At 39.4% G+C, this 20,229-nt stretch overlaps 1 protein-coding gene and 1 pseudogene across 9 annotated transcripts in view; one reads left to right on the top strand and one right to left on the bottom strand.

The window, feature by feature from the left end:
* Nucleotides 1-20,229, top strand: part of EPHA5 (EPH receptor A5) — a 195,331-nt gene that overhangs the window by 131,198 nt on the left and 43,904 nt on the right. For 8 of the 9 annotated variants that reach the window (XM_087947072.1, XM_087947071.1, XM_087947068.1 and 5 more), the window contains 2 exons: nt 8,111-8,235; nt 10,876-11,035. The exons of the other annotated variant lie outside the window; for it this stretch is intronic. In XM_087947072.1, coding sequence (XP_087803198.1) covers nt 8,111-8,235; nt 10,876-11,035 — 285 coding nt within the window. The remainder of the gene's footprint in view (nt 1-8,110; nt 8,236-10,875; nt 11,036-20,229) is intronic. 9 annotated transcript variants of the gene reach the window in all.
* LOC113419111 (ATP-dependent RNA helicase DHX15 pseudogene) lies at nt 1,078-3,750 on the bottom strand (annotated as a pseudogene).

Below are 20,229 nucleotides of genomic sequence, written 5' to 3'. Positions count from 1 at the left end.
TAAGACAGAGTAGTGTATGTAAGTACTTCCTGCAATCTGGACTGTGCTCCTTTTGATGCACTTCAAGATGGTGTTGACCTATTTTACACCTATTTTACACATACATAAATACACACACATCTACATACATACATACATATTTAAATGCATGATTTCATATTTCTCCATGTGAAATTTCATTGTTTCCACACATTATTCTAGCCTGATTAAATGTGGGGTTGTTGTTATTTTGTGTATTCTTAGAAGTATTAGCCACTTTTCCTTGCTAGGCATTCCCTTCAAGTTTGATAAGCATTCTGATACCTCATCCACATCATTTAGAAAACTGTTGAACAGCACTAAACCCAGAGCAAGCACTGGAGATATCTATCTAGGTAGATTTGATAAGTCTTATAGCTATCTTTTAACAATCTTTGAGCCGACTGTGGATCCACGTGCATTTGAGTTGTCAAGCCTGTACTTCTTTAATGATAAAAAATGCTATAAGAGACTTGTTAAAAATATGTTGGGTTGTTTTGTGTTGCAGTTCAGTGCTAAACTAGAAACTGAAACTAATCCAAAATGCAGTGGTGATGCTCTTATTAGTTTCAAACATCATGCTTTTATTTTATTGACTACATTGCCTCATAGTTCATTTCCAAAGTCAATTTAGTGTAAACTTCTAAATTTTAAATAAGCACTGGAATATTCAAAGGGCTATTGAACTTTTAAAATTGAACTTTTAAAACCTGTGTATTCAGATTTTCAACAGAGATTGCTCCTGCTATAATTGGAGGAATTATAGTTAACACCAGAGGCAAAGGTTTACTCAGCAATAGCATCTTAATGTGGGATATTCCCATTAATGAGATATATCTAGCATTTGGTATTGTTTCAGTAATAGGTGAAGATGCTTAATTTTTTCTAAACTGCTTAAACTTCTGTACTATTCTTATATATTTTTAATTTCATCAATGATGCTACTCCTTTCTTTTTTCTTTTTCTTTTAGTATAAATAGACTTTATTAAAGTCAGTACACTTATGTAGTGAAGCTGAAGGTCACATCTACATAAGCACATTGTAACATTTCACAACTTCTAAAAGGAATGTCAACAATTATAACGATCATGCATGCCATGGTCGATAATCACATTTCAGAAGCATTTTTTTCCCAACCATTTCTAAAGCAATGCTTACCACATTGTTATAGAGAGAGAGAAACTACTTTTAATAAACTGCAAAACATTGATCAGCGTTTGCCCCCGTCGTATGAGTTACAGTGTGAAAACAATAAAAAGAGGCATACATCTTTTTTTTAATGTATGAAATCAAAATGGAATATTTACTGTAAAGGAAAAATTAAAAAGCTCCTGAATCAAAGGCAAAGAGCACAACCTGGAACTGAAGAAACTTCCGTTTTTTCGTTTTTCAGCTGTTCTCTGGCAAATTCGACTCAAAAAAAGGCAAAATCAGTACTGGGAGTATTCCTTGGACTGAAGTTTGGTGATGATGCGGTCCAACTGCCTCTTTGCTTCGCATTGAGGGAAGTTGCTCATGTCGTAATATTGGGGAGCAATTTTCACCAACCATTCTGGCTTGATATCTGTACAAGTGCGAATATAGTTCTTTGTGGTAAGAACAAATTCATTGTAGAACACCCATTCTGGTTTGTGATCAAGGACCGTTGAGGGATGCAGCTGCATGACCTGGTTATCTTTCACTGTCAGGTAATGTCCTGTCCACTCCAAATGGGCCACCTGCATGAAATAACCGCTGACCAACACCTTCCGTATATTGATGTAGTAGTCCCTGCTTGTGAAGTCTGTGCTTCTACGGGGCAAATTAAACCTGTCCATGATTCGTGACAGCTGTTGGCGTACGTTGTCCGCTGACATCAAAGACCTGTAGTTAATGAAGTTGTCATAGCTGAACCGATTCATGATTCTGTTGGAAAGCATGGTACACGTTCAGCAACGTCAAATGATCTCCGTCTATGTGGGCGAATCTCATCTTGACCTCGTCTGCAGCTTTCTTGGCTTTCGTGGGGCGAATAAAACAATGTGGGACTGACAGCATGGCAGAAATAGATAGAATCTCATTAGAACAGTTGTAGTCGCAACTTGCAATAACCATTTTAGCCAGCTGCGGGTCAAGGGGAAACTCTGCCATCATGGAGCCCAGTTCAGTCAAGTCTCCGTCATCATTTAAAGCAGCTAAGTAATTCAGAAGCTCTAAGGCTCACATCAAGGTCTTTGGAGCTGGTGGGTCCATAAAATCAAAGTGAACTAAATCATCTATACCAAGTTTCTTCAGCTGTAAGACCACAGAACCCAAGTTGGACCTCAGAATCTCAGGATAGGTATTGTCCTGCATCTCGGTTTTGTATGCCTTCTCCGTGTATAGCCGGAAACATTTCCCGGGGCTAGTTTGACCTGCACAGCTAGCTCTCTGTTGAGCAGAAGCTTTGCTGATCGCAGTCACCAACAGAGATTCCACCCTGATTCGTGGATTGTAGACCTTCTGTTTCGCAAAGCCAGGATCAATGACGAAAACAACACCGTCTATTGTTAATGATGTCTTGGCAATGTTAGTTGATACGACAACCTTTCATCCTATTGCACCATTTGGCTTTTTGGGAGGCGGAGGCTCGAAAATCCTCTGCTGTTGTTGAGGTGGAAGTGTGGAATATAACGGAATGATCTTAATGTCACCAACCTCCGGGCCCAGATCATCGATTTCATGCTTTATCTTCTTGCAGGCTTCATCTATCTCCTCTTGTCCAGTAAGGAAAAGGAGGAGGTCTCCTTCCTCTTCCTCACACATATGGATCTGTATTACTGTATTGCTGTACTTTCTCACACATATGGATCTGTATTACTGTACTGTATTACTGTACGAATGGCTGCTTCTAGGTAATCCCTTTCTGGTTCTGGAGTATAAAAGATCTCCACCGGATGTGTACGACCAGGAATTGTGAGGAGAGGACAGTTATCGAAATAAATCTGAAACTTGCCAGCATCTAGAGTAGCGCTCATAACTATCACCTTTAAATCAGACCTCTGCCTCACCACCTCCTTCAGAACACCCATCAAAATATCCATAGCCAGCGTTCTTTCGTGGGCCTCATCGAGAATGATTACCCCATAACATTCGAGCAGAGGGTCGTTCATCGCTTCACGCAGTAACATACCATCGGCCATATACTTCAAAATCGTTTTGGCGCTGCTGCAGTCTTCAAATCGAATAGAATAACCAACCTCTTGACCCAACATCACATCCATTTCATCAGCAACTCGCTGGACCACACTCATTGCATCTACTCTCCTCGGCTGTGTACAAGCAATGCCTCTCTTTGGCCCTGGCAGCGACCGCATGTAGTCCATGCACCACTGAAGGATCTGCGTGGTTTTACCGGAACCGGTCTCACCAACCAGCACAAAGGACTGATGTCGGATGAGGATGTTGGTAAATCTTTCCTTGTATTCCCACACTGGGAGCAGTAGGCGTTTCTTTAAGATTTCATAATAGCGAGGGGTGTGTGGCAGGTTTGTGAATGGGTTGATACCCTGTGGAAATATGATGGGTTTCAAAGGGGGCAACCCAACTCTGGCGAGGAGAGCCGAGTTGGCTGAAGGACACAAATCTTTGTCCTTATCTCTTTCCCGTTTGCGATCTCTGTCTCGATCCCTGTCCCGGTCTTTGGAGCGATCTTCACGATCCCTTAAAGACATTACAAGGGCATCATGATAGACACCATGGGCTTGCTCCATGGGGACCGATAGAAGACCTCTCAACCCAAAGGAGGAGCCTCCAAAGGCCCGAGATCCCGGCAGGCGAGCACGTGCGCGGCCCAGGAATTGCCGCCAGCCTGGCCTTGCCTAGAAGGCCGTCCCCACTCCTGCCCCCCCTCCTCTTCCTCCTGTTCCTCCTCAATGCTACTCTTTTCTATTGTGAGGCTTTAATGTTCTTGTTTTATTATACTGATTATTTATTTATTATTTTTATTATTCATTAAACATGAAACTTAGTCAACTGAACATATAAAAAGTATCACAAATACCAGTGAATGGTGCTAATGGTTGATACAGGTTGCTGCCAGCATCCTAGGTATCAACCAAATACTTTCTTAAGATGTACGATGTTCCAAGTAGCACAGTTTTTTGCAGATCCACTGGTGTTATTTCAGGAAGCTGCAATTTCTTGATGTATTTTAGAAAATTCTGGACATGGTGCCAAGTGCCTGGATAACAATGGGTATCACTGTTACATGTTTCATCCATAATCATATAGTTTCGATGGCCAGGTTGCAATATTTCATGACTTTTTTCAGGTTTTTTTCTTCGACTCTGGTGTCTCCTGGTACTGCGATATCAATAAATTGTACGTTTCAGTTTTGGACAACTGTGATATCTGATGTGTTGTGTTGTAAATGACAATCCATCTGTATTTGAAAGTCCCACAAGATATGCACCTTCTCATTTTCGATAACTTTTTCTACTTCCCATGACTTTTCGGATACACGTAAGTTGTATTTTTTACATAATGACCAGTGGATTAATTTAGCAACTTGGTCATGTTTAGCTTTGTAATCAGTTTGTACAATTTTGCTGCATTCACATATTAAATGTGAAACAGTTTCAATTTTGTCGTTGCAAAGTCGGCAGTTTGGATTGTTGGTGATTTTTCGTATCTTCGCTTTCATGGCATCATTTTGTAGTGCTTGTTCTTGAGCAGCAAGATGTTACCTGCTTCCAATATGCCTAAGTATTTGTAACCGTCATCCTTTGCTTTCACTGTGTTTCCATTTCCCAGTCCTATTCCTTCTATTTTTTGCATTTTCCTTGCATGGATAATATAGCACAATTTTCAAGTCCAAAGTTCATGTTGATGTCACTACTGAACAATTGAAGTGTGTTAAGTATTGAGTTAAGTACAGTGGGGCTTTTCACATACATTTTAAAGTCATCCATGTATAGTAGATGGTTTATCTTGCCATGTTGGCTTGAGATTTGGTATCCCAGTTTTGTATTTCCTAGGATTATTGTCAGTGGAATTAATGCAATGTTAAACAGTAGTGATGAAAGTGAGCCCCCCTGGAAAATTCCTGGTCTGATGTTGACTTCACCAATGGTCATCTCATTTGCTGTTAGAACTATTTTCCATTTTTGCATATTTGCTTTCAGAAATGTACAAATATTTTTGCTGATTCCAAAGTTTTCCAGATCGGTGTTAATCCAGCTGTAGAGTAATGAATCAAATGCCTTCTTGTAATCAATCCATGCCATATTTAAATTCGTTTTTCTTCATTTTGCATTTTTAGTACCATTTTGTCAATGAGAAGCCGATATGATGATGATGATGATGATGATGATGATGATGATGATGATGATGATGATGATGATGTTCAGACTCGGTTTGGCATTTTTGTCTACCTATCAAGTCCTTACCAAGGACCTGGGATAGGCAAATCTGGATGTTTGATTGTGTTACAGATATCACTGCAGGATGGAAGTTGTTCCAAGTAAAACTGCACCCAAGGTGCCTATTACTATTGGTACTACCCTTGCTTGCCTTTGCCATAGTCATTATATTTCTATTTGTAGGTCTTTGTATTTTGTTATCTTCTCCAGTTCTTTCTCTTCTATTCTGCTGTCTCCAGGCACTGCTACATCCAGACTTTTTTGTTTTTCTCTCTTTTTATTATTATTTATTATCCTCTCTTTTTTATTATTGATTATTATTATTATTGTACACAAAAATGACAGTATACACAGCAAACGAGATAACCATGCTGGGTTTCGTATCACAAATCACCAGTCGAACACTTCCCAAGTGTTTTGGACTGTGTGATGTATCAGCGGATTATGCGAGCAGCTCCCAGTAAGGTGGCCTTCTGCAGCTGACCAATGGTGATCTTGTCAGCGCCAATTGTTTTTAAGTGCTTGCTTAGGTCTTTAGGCACAGCACCCAGTGTGCTGAGTACCACTGGAACCACCTGCACTGGTTTATGCCAGAGTCTCTGGAGTTCGATCCTCAAGTCCTGATATCTTGTGACTTTTTCAAGTTGTTTCTCGTAGATTCTGTTGTCACCAGGTATGGCAACGTTGACAATCCACACTTTTTTCTTCTCTACAATTGTTGTTGTTGTTGTTATTATTGTTATTAAAATGGAATTATTGCAGACTTTGTTTGACTGCAAAGATTGAATTACATTTTGTTTGATAAAGAAAGCTAAAAGGTTTAGACTTTATTCAGAATTTTGTAATTTAAATGAATAGAAGATGCAGAGTAGCTATGGTTACATGTCAAAACTATAAAAACCAATTGTACATACTTAATTGGCCCTTATCTTGCAGTTATAGTATATAACATGTCTTTTTAAAAAGATGGCAAAAGGGTGTGGTTCCTATCCTTCTGAAGTACTCTAGGTATATAGTTACCCTTTGCTTTTAACTTACTTCCATTCTCTCCATCCAACATTCTCTCCACTAAACATGTAAGCAATTTAGATCATTAAAAATTTAGATTAGTGAAAAGACCACCAGACAATTGTTAAAAAGCTTGCAAAGCAACCAGCTGTTTTTTTAAAAAAAGCACGATAGAATTTTAATGATCAAATATAGCTAAAATCAAGATGATTAAATCTATAATAACTATGTTGATCCAATGTCACATCCTAAGATTTTTCATTCTACTCTTGCTTTGACTGTTGTATTCTATATCATAACTTCCTAAAACTGTTTCACTTCTACAAAATAGGAATTAGGAGTTACATTATTTGGGAGATGGGTGACATATACATTTAATAAATGAATATAATTACTAATAAAATCAATTGTAGATAATTCAACTGAAATTAAGTTAATAAAAGCCATTAAGTCAAAAACTTTCAACTATCTCTTTTCTTCTACTAGAATAAATACTTGTATCTTTTCATATTAAGAAACAGTTATTAAAAATGATGGCAAAAATAACTGGTACAGCATCAGATTCAGATTTAATAACAAATCAGGATTTGCCACTATTCAAATTTTTCTTAACAAGATATATTCATTTTCTAAAATTGCTATTTCAGATATTAGTTTGATCATTCATATGAAGATGCTAAGAGTTTCCTTAATTCCAGTGTCTCAGGTTACAGCACTGTGTTTGAAAATTGAATTTCCATTTTCCCCACGATGTTCTTTCATTTTCTCTTGTCAATAGAAATAACCTTTCCAATTCCCATTAAAAGACTATGGAAATATTGCTCAGATAAAATTACTACCATTTTAGATAGGGGTACATTTCTAGGGGTAAAAATAACCTCCTAAATCTTGGAACTAAATCACCTTTAAGTAAGTTCTATTTTTATAAACTAGGCTCTAGAATCATGCTGGTAGATTATCTATTGTCTACATTTTTATCTTTTTTTAAAAGATGGTATATACATGGTATAAATATCCCATAGAACGTGCATTTTAAAGAACTCAGGAATTTTCAGATTTTTTTTTTTGTAATGATATTTTCTGATTGCCTCATGTCCTCTAAACTCACTATCATTAAAACAGGGGTGTCAAACTCATGTCGTCATGTCATCATGACAGGACACATTGCAACTTTTTCCCCCACTTGCTAAACTGAACATGGGTGTGGCCAGTGAGTAACACATCCAGCCCGTGGGGCCACAAATTTTACAGCCCTGCACTAAAAAAAATAAACCCTGTAATCAAAAATTGATAGCTGCTACTTAAAATAGTAAGATTCATTTTTTAAATTATTTGATTCTTTGAAAGCTATTCTCCCTCAGTTTTGATTAATAAAATTAGTGGAATTTAAATTGGTCTGGGTGGGCAGGGACAGAGAATTGACCTAGATCTGATCTACAAAAGCTGCTCTTATTAGGAAACCAGCTACACTCTAGTTAAGAGTGGGAAATCTTAAATCTCCTTCAAGTGACGATAGCTGTCTGGTTCTTAGCTTACAGTAATTTCTGTTCAGAAATAAGAAACAATCTACAACAGAAAGATGGTCTAGGTTTACAATGTAAAAAAAAAAAAAAACTTTTCAAAATAATTGCTTTTATTTCCCATTTGATCAAACAATAGTTTTGATTTTCTTTTTGATTTCTTCTTTTGTTTCATGTGACAGCACCATCTCCAATCATGAATGTGAAAAAAGGGAAAGTCGCCAAAAATAGCATTTCATTCTCCTGGCAGGAACCAGATCGACCCAATGGCATCATTCTGGAATACGAAATCAAATATTTTGAAAAGGTGTGATAGTCTGTTTCCAAGATCATACTGATTTATTTACTCTTCTGTTCTTTTGGAATAATTTATATTAAAAAGTGTTGACATCATTTCTTATTTAAATTATTGCATGCATAGACATATATTTTTATTAATACATTACTTGTCTCAAAAAAACATTTGAGTTTTCTTATCAGTTTAATTTCCAATCATATTGCAATAAAAAAGTTGATATATAATACAACGTCACACTCAAAATACTTCAAGGGGGCATCCTCCAATTACTAAAGAATTGGAGTTTAATTACTACTGAGATTAGATGACTATGTGAATATTGACAGAAAGTCGTAGTTATTTAAAATAGTTAGCAAAAATAACTAAAATAAAATTAAAGCAGTGTCACATAAGAGAATGGTAGCATGCCTTAGTAAAGAATGCCAAAGAAATTGTTGACAAAGAAACTTCAAACTAAGAATTTCTGACTTCATAGTTCTGTTTCTTAATTATGCTCATTTTCCATTTTTATTATTTTGGGAACTATTTTGGTTAAATGTTTTGATTTCAAAATGCCAGGACAATGCAAAGAGAAAATTCACCAAAGCAACTTTCGCTGCTCTATGCATCTCTGATTGTTTTTACTTTCCCAACTAACAATTCCACATTTCAGTTTGATTGAAAATGATGGGGCCTTTACTTTATAGATTCCTAAACTGTGTCCCATATGACTAAACTATAATTCCCAAATTTCCTAAAGAAATTGTTAAGTTAAGCACACCTAGTTGCCCATTGGTTCATAGTACACACAAGCATCACTAATAGCACAGGCAGCAGAAAAGAGCAAGTAAAGACAGTTTTATAAATTGCTGCCTATTAACTATTGACAATTGGGGACATTTTATACTGTTCACAAAAATTCTGCCAATTATAACTACTGGCTGGTAAAAATATTTCAAAACCTTTCTTGAAAGAGGTGTACTAATCATCAAGATCCAATTCAAATACACAAATTTGATTCAAAACATGCTGTGTTTCTTGACATGTAGATCATCATGGCATCTTCTAGAATCATCTCGCCTTCATTATGCAAAAGTAATAGTGATAAGGGCAGGTTTCCTATCACTTTAGTGATGGCTGGATAATTTGGAGACAAGGTGTATCCCTAATGGGAGCATGGCTAAAGAATATTTTTTTCAATTTGATCTGATAACAATAATAAACTTTTATTACAGCTTTAGTCCAGAAAACATTGTATAGAAACACATTCCCTTAAATAAGACGAAACACATTCCCTTAATAAGACTAAAAACAGGTAGAAAATACAATAAAATTAAATAACAATAAACATAATATAATATCAATAATGCGAATATCAATGGTGATCCTCAAATTGGCACTAATATTCAGGTAGAATTAATAGAAGAAAATAGAGGGATAAAATCAGACAACATAGAAAGATTGATCATAGTCCTGAGTGAATAAAAGAAATGACAGATAAGAATTGTGCTCTCTGCTAGGGCAGTTCTTTAAAATAGTATCTATATATATTTTCTAAGATCCTGCAGGTGACTTATGAAATTCATAGAGCCATCCTCACATGGGCATAAACACTACTGAAGAGAGATGTTTTTATGCATCCTAATATGACTGTGGAGGGTAGTGCATTCAAGCTGGTCAAGGCAAAGGTTTAATGAAAATTCAGACTTGGAATTCAGGCAATGGCACCTGCCTATTTGAGAAAAATCCACGAAATGTGGGGTTGCATGCTAGGTTTGTTTATATTGGTTTGAAAATTGATATCACAGATATACTGCTTAAGATGATGCTTGGCAACTTTTGAATGAGAGAACTTGGCAGATGTTCTCTAAAAAGTAAATTAACAAGAGGAGTTCGCTATTAATTCTTGTTAGACTGGTTGATTTAAAATGATGTTTGAGAACCAATAAAGCCAAAATCTAAAGGGGAAAAAATAATGAGAAAGTATTCATTTAAAAGAAATTAGATTCAAATATAATTAAAACCCTTATAATAAATAATAAAAAAATTCAAATAAAATTAGTTTCACCAGATAGGTCTCAGCAATACCTTTTAGAATGTCCATGTTATATCTGCATTAAAAAGTAGTTTTACAGTAATATTTCTCATTAAAAGACATTAATGTAATAATTCTTATGCTGTAAATACCAAAAGGTACATACATCCCTTTAATAATAATTTTAACAGTAAATATAAAACTGAGTTTTCTGTGTTCCTTCTGATATATAAACTATGCAGGACCGTTCGAGTTCCCTTATTTACAGAGCCAGGGAACAAGCTATAAGTTCTTTTTTCCACAAAAGTATCTCTTGTCTTATTATTAAAATGCATTGCATGCGGATCAAAATTAATGCTAGATTAGGGTAACTGTTAATAGAACATGAAGCTAGGTTGTAAAGTTCAATAAAAGGTTATTATTATTAGCTTAAACTTTGATGCAGATATAAATCTATATCAACTTTAATAGTTAAGAAAGGGAAGGATGTAAACCTATATCCAATTTCTAAGGGATGAATTAAATCATCATAGACAAAAACATTGGCAAGAATCAGACCCAATGGTTGTACTTGCTTTTTATTTAATTTATTCTTCTATATATGTGTGTTCATGTATGTTGTTGCACCAAAAAAGGATCAGGACACCAGTTATACCATCATCAAATCCAAGCAGACAAGAATTACAGCAGATGGCTTGAAACCAGCTTCAGCATATGTTTTCCAAATTCGTGCTCGCACCTCAGCAGGTTATGGTGGCTTCAGTCGAAGATTTGAGTTTAAAACAAGCCCAGTGTGTAAGTCATTTTCATTTCTCACTACCCAGGTCTTTATTTGTGATTATGGGAAAATCATCAGCTGATCAATATTTTTGTAGAATCATTTCAGCCTTAATATAGTCTTCCCACTTTAGGCTACCTGGCTTACTTTTCTTCAGACTTATCAGTGACATGAGTTAAGTAATCTAATTTCTTCAAAACTATGCAGTATATAAAACTTGCTGGTTATCAAAAATGCAGTATATAAAACTTTGCTGATTATCAAAAATCATCAAAATTTATCATTATTATATTAATAGGTTGATCCCAAAATTGAAGAAAGCATAAGCCATGAGTAACGTCTGAGTACTCTGTCCTTAAACAATTAAGGACAAAAGAAACTTGGCCTTTTCCTTATTTAATATGGCAAAATATGAGTGCACACTTGGCAAGTCTCAAGAGGCATTCTTATTTCTCTGGTAATAGTGTGGTGTATGATATATACCAAAGCATAAAATAGATTTCAAAGGGAGCATAATGGTGGCATAGAAAAATAATTATTAATCTTAGCACATGAATGCAGAAACCATCCAAGAGAAAAAACTTAAATATGTAAATGATAATGACAGATGAGGAGTTTTGTCACTGTTCTGCAAAGATTAATTTATTTTTTAAAAAATAGGCTACAGAAGGGAAAGAAAAGCAAGTTAAACAAGTCCTGTATAATAATGGTCCCCAATCTTTCCAGCTCTGCAGACTGGAAGGGGCAATGGCAACAGCGGGGAAGGGATGGTTTCATGCACACCACTTGTGCAAATGGTACTTTGCCCTCTCACCTGCTGTTTGTTCAGCCTAGTTCCCAAAGGGTCACCAAATAGAACCGGTCGGCCAACCGGGAGTTGGAGACCACTGCTCTATAACATTTACATGAAGAAATCCTTGATGAAGAGATGGGTCTTGATTAGGTGCCTAAAAAGCATATGAATAGGCACATCAGTGATTTCATGAGAAGAAAATTCCAAGAAGCTAATGTAACTACAGAGAAAATTTCTTTGTAAATAAGCACACTAAGTGTTCCAAAAATGCAGGAGTGATTGCATTAAAACAGATCTGTACTACAAATTACTATTGGCTTGAAAATAGGTCATAGTAATTATTTTATTTATTTATTTATTAATCTTCTTAATCACCCATTTTCCTCATAGAGGGGCTCTTTATTATTACTTCATCTAAGGCAGTGGTCACCAACCGGTGGGCCACGGCCCACTGGTGGGCTATGGAAAATTTTTGGTGGGCCGCAGAAGAAATGGCCCCCAAAAACAATTAATCTGGGCCGTGCAGTTCTCATGCGTCCTGGCTCTCCGAGCGACCCCGGAGATGCACACACCAACCAGCTCCTACACCCGGCGGTGGCGGCAATAGCAGTCCTCTCCCCCAGCGCCCGCTGTTAGCTCTCCCCATCAGTTCTCTAGCTTTGAATTGCTCCCACCTCTCTTCCTCCCACATGCAGGCAGGAAAGGAAAGGGAGACAGAGCCATGCGCAGCTCTCCACTCTCCTACCCCTTGCTGCTTCTCCCAAGATCGAAGCCTTGGAGACACAGGTAAAGCCACCGCAGCAGTAGTGTCCTGAGTTGCCTTAGCATGCTCAGTTAGTTAAGAATCACCTTACCTAGAGAAGGAAGTGGTGCTGCAGGAGGAGGAGGTAGTAGTGGAGAAGCAAGCAACTCAGGGCGCTACTGCTGTGGCAGCTTTGCCTGCGTTTCTGAGGCTTCGATGTTGGGAGAGGCAGCAAGGGCTGAAAAAGGGGAGAGCTGTGCACGGTTCCATCTCCCTTTCCTTTCCTGCCTGCACGTGGGGGGGGGGGGGAGGAAAGAGAGAGAGCCGGGAGCAATTCAAAGCTAGAAAACTAATGGGGAGAGCTGGCAGCGGGTGCTGGGGGAGGGGACTGTTGTTGCCACCACCGCCGTGTGTGGGAGCATGCATCTCAGAGACCTGAGCCGGGAGGCACGGGAACTGCAAGAGGGAGCGTTTGATGATTTTGAAGAACTCCTGGAATACGGTAGATTGGTGTTTTGTAGGTCTCAGTGAAAAAGTAAGTTTTATTTCACCTCCTTTCCTCCCCGGGTCATGCGAGAGATGCTTTCTCTCTCTCTCTCTCTCTCCCCCCCACCCCCACCCCCAAATAATCCCTGGCTGTGGCTGGGCTTGGCAGTGAAGTGCTAAAGTGAGTGAAGTGTCCCCAGGGACACCTTTTCTTGCCTGTCTCCAGGTGAGGCAGGAAAAGTCCCCCCAGCTTTTCGTCAGCTGCAGATCTGAGCCTCTCAATCCTCCACCTGGGGTCTGAAAGGAGCTCCCACTTTTTCCCCTTCCCCTCCCCAAATTAATCACCAAGAGCGGCAGTCCTTCTGCAGGCAGATGCCTGCTGAGAAGCCTCTGGAGTGGCAGCCAAGGGGCACTGCCCCCCAAGGAGAGCAAAGCCCCCTTTCTGCCTCTGTTTCTCCCAGCGGCAGTTGCCCCAGGCCCCTCAGCTCAGACACACACACACACACACATACACCCTGCCCGCTCTTCTGTCTCTTTTGAAGGTGCCAGGTGGGGGGAGGCTTCCAGCCCAGAACGTTTTATTTTGTTATCATTAAGCATTTACATTTTTATTATGATTAAATAAGTTAGTGTGTGTGTGTGTGTGTGTGTATGTGTATCATGTATGGCAACATTGTGTTTCCTGTATTGTAGGCTTTTAGTGCCGCTTGGCTCCGAGTATATACGTATGTATATATATATATGTATATGTACATGTATATGTATGTTTGTATATGTATTATATGTATGTATGTATATGTATGTATATGTATGTGTGTGTGTGTGTGTATATATATATATATATATATTTTCTTAAGTTTTCGTGGGTACTTACATGTAATGGTATTCAGCTTTGTTCAGCTTTTTTTGAAAGATTGAAAAAAGACCTGAAAGCATGAATAGAAGAGATGATTCCACCAGACCGTCAATTATTTGGAAGCCTGCACTCACAAACAAAAAAAATCTCCACACCACAAGCCAGGCAAACACCTGGGCACAAACAGATCCCCCCTGATACCTCCAGCTCAAACACACCCCAATCAGGCACCCAGATGAAACCTAGCTTCCTAACAAATGATAGCCGTCCATTTACTCGGAGCCAAGCTGCACTAAAAGCCTCCAATACAGGAACACAATGTTGCCAGCCAACCAAGACAAAAAAAGCCACAAAACAGACAGAAGATATTAGAAACACCAATCAAGCAGAACACAGCAAACTCCAAGACCAATAAACACAGACCAAGACTCCCAACCAATCAAGATGAAGAAAAAACCATTCTGGCACAGCAGTAGGCTAGCCCCAAATTTATAACTGAAACAACTGTAAAAGTCTGACTCACAGATGAACACAATACAGAAGCCTGATGATGGCAGATGAGATTCTGCCAAAACGTTGCTACAACTTTAAAAACACAACTATAATGATGTGGGAAAATACCTGGACAAATCTGAATACTATATATATATATAAATATATATATATTTGTTTTCTGAGGTTCTCGCGGGTATTTGTATGTGGATCTGCAGCTGCATCACTACCCACTTCAAACCCCTCCGAGCCATACACGAAGCAAACTGACACCCACCATGAAGATGCAGCACGACCACGAACTCGAAGCCAAACAGCAGGATCACAGCTCACCAGCTCAAATCCCCCAGCAACTAAGACTAACCTGAGCACAACCAAGCCCCCACCTGAACAGAACACGCCTCCAGCCAATCAGAACACGGCCAACCCCCAACCAATCAGAACACAGCCAAACCTCCAACCAATGAGAACACACCCCCACCCAATCAGAACACAGCCAAGCCCCCACCCAATCAAGTCACACCCCCACTAGCAGTTAAAAGGAAGAAGCAGCTGCAAGCTCACATCACTCTGAGAAGCACAGAGCGGGTACTTACATGTATGGCATTCAGCACAACTACTATGACGTGGGAAAATACCGAACAAAGCTGAATGCCATATATATATATATATATATATATATATATATATATATATATATATATATATATATATATATATATATATATATAATATATGCCCTACATATAAATTATATTGAATATATTAGTTTTTTTTAAAAAAAAAAATGTGGTCCTCGTGATTTAAAAGTATGAGTTTGGTGGTCCCTGAGATCCAAAAGGTTGGCGACCCCTGATCTAAGGAATCCTTAGTTGTGCCATTAAGGAGTTTCTGACACTTTGTGATCATATAGATAGATCTTCTCTATGATGTTTTATTACTAACCTGTTCTTTCAGATCTCCCAGAGGTACCTTTATTGCCACTGTAACAGACCATCTTGTTGCTGGTAGTGCTTTTCTACTCTTTCATCTTTCTCAGCAATAGAGCCTTTTCCATAGATCTCTGTCTTTCTAATAATTGTCACCAATGAGGCATGAAGAATGAGAAAAGCCTTTGACAATCTTAAACATGTTTGATATACAGCAGTTAAATGGGTTATAGCCTTTCTCCCCTTAAAATTGTTCTTGAAATCTACAAAATTAATAATGCAATAAAGAGAAAAATGTTCTCAAAAGTACCTCGTGCTACTATAGTAAAAGTGTGTTATATGACAGTTTAGAATTAGAGAAAATGGTTTCAATGTTCAAGCACAAAATCACACTCAGTGTGATAGGATTGTGCTATCGCTTGAATAGTGGTTTGCTGAATGGTGAATAACAGCCCATGATCTATTTAAAAATTGAATTTGGCCGAACTTCATAGGACTTCAAGACTGATTCTTGCATCATCCTGAAAACCGTTTTTAAAATTGGAGATAATTTCAGATGTCATTTATAATATGAAATGAAGATATTACATCATTTACATAATTTTTTTCCTTTTTGATTTTGCTCAACTGATTATTTAATTATTTGTCTGCCTTTTTGTTTAAGCAGTCATTCAAGATGGTTCAAGTCAGTTGCATTAAGTTCTTTAGTTCTTGATTTAGATATAATGGTTGCTATCTTATGACTAAGCCCTGAAAATGGATGGCGCTGGAGTTCAGGCCCATACCCGGCTGTTGCTGGCAAAGTGCACCCCAGGGCCTAGGCCACAATGAGTAGGACGGCCACCACGGTGGACCTTGAAGCTAGGGGACATGCCTGGGTGGAGCCACCATGGGTGGAGTTCTTGATGGTAGTAGACCGCTTTTTTTTTTTTTAAAGAATATCATACTAGGTATACCTGTGAAAAAGTTTCTCTACAAGTAGTCGTTAACTTACAACCATCCATTTGACCATTTGAAGTTACACAGGCACTGAAAAAGGTGGCCTGTGACCACTTTTCACACTTACAATCAAAATTCAGATGCTTGGCAACAGATGCATATTTATGATGGTTGCAATGTTCCAGGATCATATGACCAAACTTCTGACAAGCAAAGTCAATGGGTAAGCCAGAATCACCTAATAATCATGTTACTAACTTAACAACTGCTATAATTCATTTAACATCTGAAGCAAGAAAAAACATACTTCTTCTAGACACAGATGTTCTGGGGTGGAAGATAACAAAGAAAAGATTGAGGCAGAAGTGAACAGTGCAATGTATAGTGCTTAGAACAGGGCAGTAAGAAAAGGAAAGATAATGAAAGATCCTGGAAGGATCAGTGAAAGAAGTGAGAAGGCCAGTAGGCTTATACCGTGTTTAAATTCAAGGGTGGTAGAAACAATGGTGAAAGGAAGAAGAAAGAAGGTACGGAAATCATGGCCCACCTGGAACTCCTAGGCACAGAATAAACATATTTTTCATTTTGTGTATACTTCTAATTCCTGATGCCTTTAGTTTAGTTCAATGGTGGAATTCATTTTTTTTTACCACCGGTTCTGTGGGTGTGGCTTATTTGGTGGGCATGGCTTGTGGTCATGTGACGGGTGTGTGGCTTAGTGGTCATGTGACTGGGTGGGCGTGCTTGGAGGTCATGTGACTGGGTGGGCATGCTTGGTGGTCATGTGACTGGGTGGGCGTGGCCAACTCAATGTCACTCACATCAAGGGGTGCCTCATCTGGCCCCTCCCCTCCCAGCTATTCTTTGTCATCCAGCCTCAACTTATCTATAGTTCTGTAAAAATGTTCTTCACCTTTTTTGACTTTATTATCTGCATACTATAGATGTACTTTCATGGATCACTGAAATGGCTCACATGCTTTGCTCAAGAGTGTGATAGGCAACAGGCTTTTAAGGGGCTGCCACAAAGAAAGGGGGACAATGTATTTTCCAAAGAAGCAGAATGCAAACAAGAAGCAATGGATGGAAGCTGAACAGAGAGAAGCAACCTAAAACTAAGGAGAAACTTCCTGACAGTGAGAACAATTAACCAGTGGAACTGCCTGTCTCCAGAAGTTCTGGGTGTTCAATCACTGGAAGTTTTTCAGAAAAGACTGGACAGCCATTTCTCTGAAATGCTATAGGGCAGGGGTCCCCAACCACCGGTCCGCGGACCGGCACCGTCCGTGGAACAAGTCCTACCGGCCGCTGGTTTGCTGGGCGCCGCCATCTTGTTTTGATGAAAAAGTGCTTCGGTGAGCTTTTCCGGTAGAAAGCCATTTCTACCCGGAAAAGCTCACCGCGTAAGCGCCGCCATCTTTTTGATGAAAAAGTGCTTCCGTGGCGTCACCGGAAGCACTTTTTCATCAAAAAGATGGCGGCGCCCAGCTGATGCCGGTACCGGGCCGCGGCGCCCAGCTGATGCCGGTACCGGGCCGCGGCATAAAAAAGGTTGGGGATCACTGCTATAGGGTTCCCCCCAAGGTCCCTTCTAAGTATTATTCTGACCCCTTTACCAGGATCTCTACTCAGAGTTTGGCATCCTCAGTTTTCTTGCCTGACCGGGGGTTGGACTAGAAGACCTCCAAGGTCCCTTTCAACTCTTGTTAAACACATGTGTATTTTATGCTCTGGACTATTGACATTGAATGCATGTAAACCCTGAAAAATATGTGATAGCCCTGGACAAAAGAAAGGCAGAAAAATCACTCTAGGTGTAGGGACAGTGTAAAATATTAACACATGATAAATAATGGAACAATTAAAAACAATAGCACAGAGTTTTATCTCTCTCTCTTCCTATTTCTCTCTCTCTCTCTCTCTCTCTCTCTCTCTCTCTCTCTCTCACACACACACACACACACACACACACACACACACACACACACACACAGCACTTAACAGACAAGCATTTTGGAAGCAGCTCTTTTAAATTTCTCCAAGGCTTGAGTGGATTCCCCCACCCACTCTGTCAGACTGCAGTCCTTCTCACTCCAGCACTTTAACTCACAAGGGGAAAGCTATACTTTCAGTGTTCATGGGGAATCCTTGGAGAAGTTTTTAAAGGACCTGCTTCCAAAATGCATTTCTTTTACATTGCAAAAGTGCTCCAAGGCTCGATTCACCCCCACCCCCTCTGTCAGACTGCACTCTTTCTCACTCCAGGCACTTTACTCACACAGGGAAAGTGATACTTGCAGCATCCATGCCTTTCTTCCTTTCCTCCGGGGAGAAAGAGAATGTGGGGAATGGAAAGCTAGGAGAGTGATTGCAAGTGAGCGACCGGGTGATCGGGTTGGGGGCGTGGCCAACCAGGGGTCACCACCAGTTCGGCGACCCATGCCAAATAACCGCTACCGGTTCGCCCAAGTAGGTGAAAATCGGTTGAATACCACCTCTGGTTTAGTTGCATGTTGACCACGGCTTTGAATTCAGGAAGATGAATTTCTTCCATATAATCTACCAACTCTGAGGCATCCTATCATGTTTGATTGTCTGTTAAAACAGAGGCAAGGGATTGTTTCTCCCAAATATGTAATATCCAAATTTTCAACTTTCATTTAAAAATGTGCATATAGTCCCTACCTTTTCAAGAACCCTTCCTTTTGCATAAAAATATATGCAAAGAAGGAATTAAACAGTTCCGCTTACTTCCTGCTGCATTGTTCAACTTCTTGCCATCTTCTCTCATTAATGGACAGACCAATTCCTTGATTTTCTTCTTACGTATTAAAAGAAACCCTTTTTGTTATTTGGTCTTAGTTCGTTCTGAGCCTTCCTGACTCCCATCTTTGCAGATTTTGGCTATTTGCTGATATTCTGCTTTAGTTAAATGGCCCTGTTTCCATTTTATTATACAGTTTGTTTTTGAGTTATGACAGTGACTGTTCATAGTTACAACAACAACACCCCAAAAGTACTTGTGACACAATCCCGAAGTTATGAACGTTGCAGCTTCATGGAAGTCATTCATCCTTACAATCAACTGAAGAGACACTGCAACATTCCCCTTGCCTATCCCATCCTCGTTACAGGGACCTAACAGGCATTAACCCAGCTATGCTAGCCCACCTGCTCCTCCCCGTCCCATCAGCAATCACTCACTTTTTAAAGATCTGCAGAGTCAGGGTCATATGGCAGGGCCAAGTGGCTTTCTTCTTACATACCCTTTTGTCCCCTTTGCAAAAGGTTTTGGTGTGGACAATGCAGGGACATGAGATTGGGTTTCCATTCTCCACACCAAAACTTTTGCAAAGGGGCAGCAGCCTGAAGGAGTGCAAGATCACACCCCTGAAGGCTTTCCATCCTCTTTGCAAATTGCAGCTTCCGCGTCCTTTTGGCATGGAGAACGAAGGCCTGTAGAGGCGCAAGATTATGCCACCGAAGGCTTCCGTTCTCTGCACCAAAACCTTTTGCAACGAGGATGGACCCTGAAGGAGTGTGAGATACCAGACTGAAGTGTTCAGGTCATTTGATCTGATAACCGATAACAGATAAAAGATTAACAGAGTTGAAAGGGACCCTATGGGTCATCTAGTCCAACCCTCCACCCAAGCAGGAGACCCTACACTATTTCTGACAAATGGCAGTCGAGTCTCTTCTTGAAAGTCTCAAGTGAGTCTCAAGTTCCCACAACTTCCGAAGGAAAGCTGTTCCGTTGGTTGATTGTTCTCACTATCAGAAAGTGTCTCTTTATTTCCAGGTTAAATCTCTTGTTCAGTTCCCATCCATTATTCTTGTCTGGCCTACAAGTGTTTTAGAAAATAGCTTGACCCCTTCCTCTCTATGGCAGCCCCTCAAATATTGGAACACTGCTATGTCTCCCTGGTCCTTCTCTTCACTAGATCACGCACCCGAGAGCTTCTGTAACCATT

Source organism: Notechis scutatus, chromosome Z (assembly GCF_049901735.1).
Source record: "Notechis scutatus isolate UNSWTSFEM ecotype Mainland chromosome Z, rNotScu1.2, whole genome shotgun sequence".
Taxonomy (NCBI): Eukaryota; Metazoa; Chordata; class Lepidosauria; order Squamata; family Elapidae; genus Notechis; species Notechis scutatus.
Note: the sequence above shows the minus strand (reverse complement) of the source record. Positions and strands in the feature narration are given on the sequence as shown.